The sequence below is a fragment of the Aricia agestis genome, chromosome 12, assembly GCF_905147365.1.
Source record: "Aricia agestis chromosome 12, ilAriAges1.1, whole genome shotgun sequence".
NCBI classification, from domain to species: domain Eukaryota; kingdom Metazoa; phylum Arthropoda; class Insecta; order Lepidoptera; family Lycaenidae; genus Aricia; species Aricia agestis.
In genome coordinates this window covers 11,655,106-11,656,826 of record NC_056417.1, presented here as the reverse complement: position 1 = coordinate 11,656,826, position 1,721 = coordinate 11,655,106, and the positions used below count along the sequence as shown (strand labels likewise).

Genomic DNA, 1,721 nt, shown 5'->3' with positions numbered 1-1,721 from the left:
ATAGAGGATTTAATTGCAATAACATTGTTTCTTATAATTTTTGTAAAAAAATAAAAATAAAGAAGATGTGGTCAAAAGTAGGCTAAACTTGTTAAAATGTATTCTGTGGCTAAACCTTCAAGCCAATGTTATGGCGGTTAACTCATCAGTCGGTTTTGGTCAAGTTTTTGGACATGTCTATATCATCGCAGTCATCAGCATTCAGCACCAGTTAATTGATCAAATTGTAGAAAATATACTTCAGTGACAAATAAAAGCAAGATAATATGTTTTTCTTAATATTTTATTTGTAGTATTAGATAACGACCATATTATCATCGTATCGGGTCGCTACCGCGGCAGCGACCGCGGCGCGAGGCCTCGTAGTGTCATTCAAATTTAAATGACTTCGTAAACGCTCGCTCCTCCTCTCCGAAAATCCTCGAGCATCAGCGCTCGAGAGTAGAATATTTGAAGTAGTAGTCCGCCTTGTGGTCATACCAGTCGAGCACGCGGCCGTCGTACCAGACGTAGGCGGCGGGCGGCGGCGGCTCCTCCAGCAGCAGCCGCAGCGGCGTCTCGGCCGCCTCCGCCGCGCTGAGGAAGCCCACGCCGCCCGTCATGTCGGTGCGCACGAGGCCCGGGTGCAGGCTCGCCACGCGCACGCCGCGCGCCGCCAGCTCTCGCTGCTGCACCACCGTCAGCGCGCTCACCGCCACCTTTGACGCGCGGTACGCCACCACCGTCGCGCCGTCCGCCCACTCCTCTGCCCGGAACGTGCCGGTGCGCTTCGCCTCCAGGAACCACTGCACGAACTCGTCCACGTCCGCCCGACCGAGGTCCGGCCTAGACAGGCGCTCGATCCAGCGCTCGCACTGGACGTTGGACAGATGCCCGCAGTCGCTGGAGATGTTGAGGATCCGGCCGCCGGCGCGCACCAGCGGGTAGATCAGCTCCTGCATGTTGACGAGCCCCCCGTAGTTGACGTCGATGACCCTCCTCGAGGTCTCGTAGGAGGCGGGTCCGGCCTCCTGGTCTTCGACTATCGCGGCGTTATTGACGAGCAGGTCGACGCCGCCGTGGGCCGCCCGCAGGTGATCGCGGAACGCCTCCACGCTGCGGCGATTGGCGACGTCGAGCACGTGGAAAGCGGGGCTTAGGCCGCGCTCGCGCAGCTCCTCGACTGCGCGCCGCCCGCGGGCCTCGTTCCGCGCGGTCAGGTATACGACGCCAGCGAACCTCCGACACAGGCCCTCGACGATGGCGAGGCCGAGCCCCTTGTTGGAACCGGTGACGATGGCGACCCTCGACATGGCGCAGCCGACGGGTGCTCGGGGTGCGGTAGACTGCCGACTAAGCGTTATCGGGTGGCTCGCGTTTGCGACCGGCGCTATCGTTCGACCCCGGGAGAGATAGCGACTCGTAGTAGCGAATGGTAAACAACGATTATAATTTACTAGCGAGTCGCCCCGGCTTCGCACGGGTATAAAATATATTATAGCCTATGTCACTCACTGAAGAAATGATTGAAATCGATTCAGTAGTTTTTTTTTATAATTATATTCATAATAAGTACCCGTGGCCCGCATTGGTCGGTACCACAGGTCGGTACTGCCGCAAAAGCTACGTCCCGCATTTTTTTTAATCTGTAATATCTTCGAAAATATTCATTTAAATCATATGCTGTAAAGGGCCATTTACGACATCACATTAGAAACCCCAAAATTAATAGTATTTCTCCA

The 1,721-nt window shown here is 55.1% G+C and overlaps 1 protein-coding gene across 1 annotated transcript; it reads right to left on the bottom strand.

Annotated features, from left to right (window-relative positions):
- Nucleotides 1-265: 265 nt before the first annotated feature.
- LOC121732358 (carbonyl reductase [NADPH] 1-like) lies at nt 266-1,323 on the bottom strand. The gene has a single exon (XM_042122213.1). The coding sequence runs from the start codon at nt 1,290-1,292 to the stop codon at nt 429-431; it is 864 nt and encodes a 287-aa protein (XP_041978147.1). The 5' UTR covers nt 1,293-1,323; the 3' UTR covers nt 266-428.
- Between the last annotated feature and the right edge of the window lie 398 nt (nt 1,324-1,721).

Coding starts and splice junctions, on each gene's coding strand:
- LOC121732358 (XM_042122213.1), bottom strand. CDS start 1,292: ATGTCGAGGGTCGCCATCGTCACCGGTTCCAACAAGGGGCTCGGCCTC.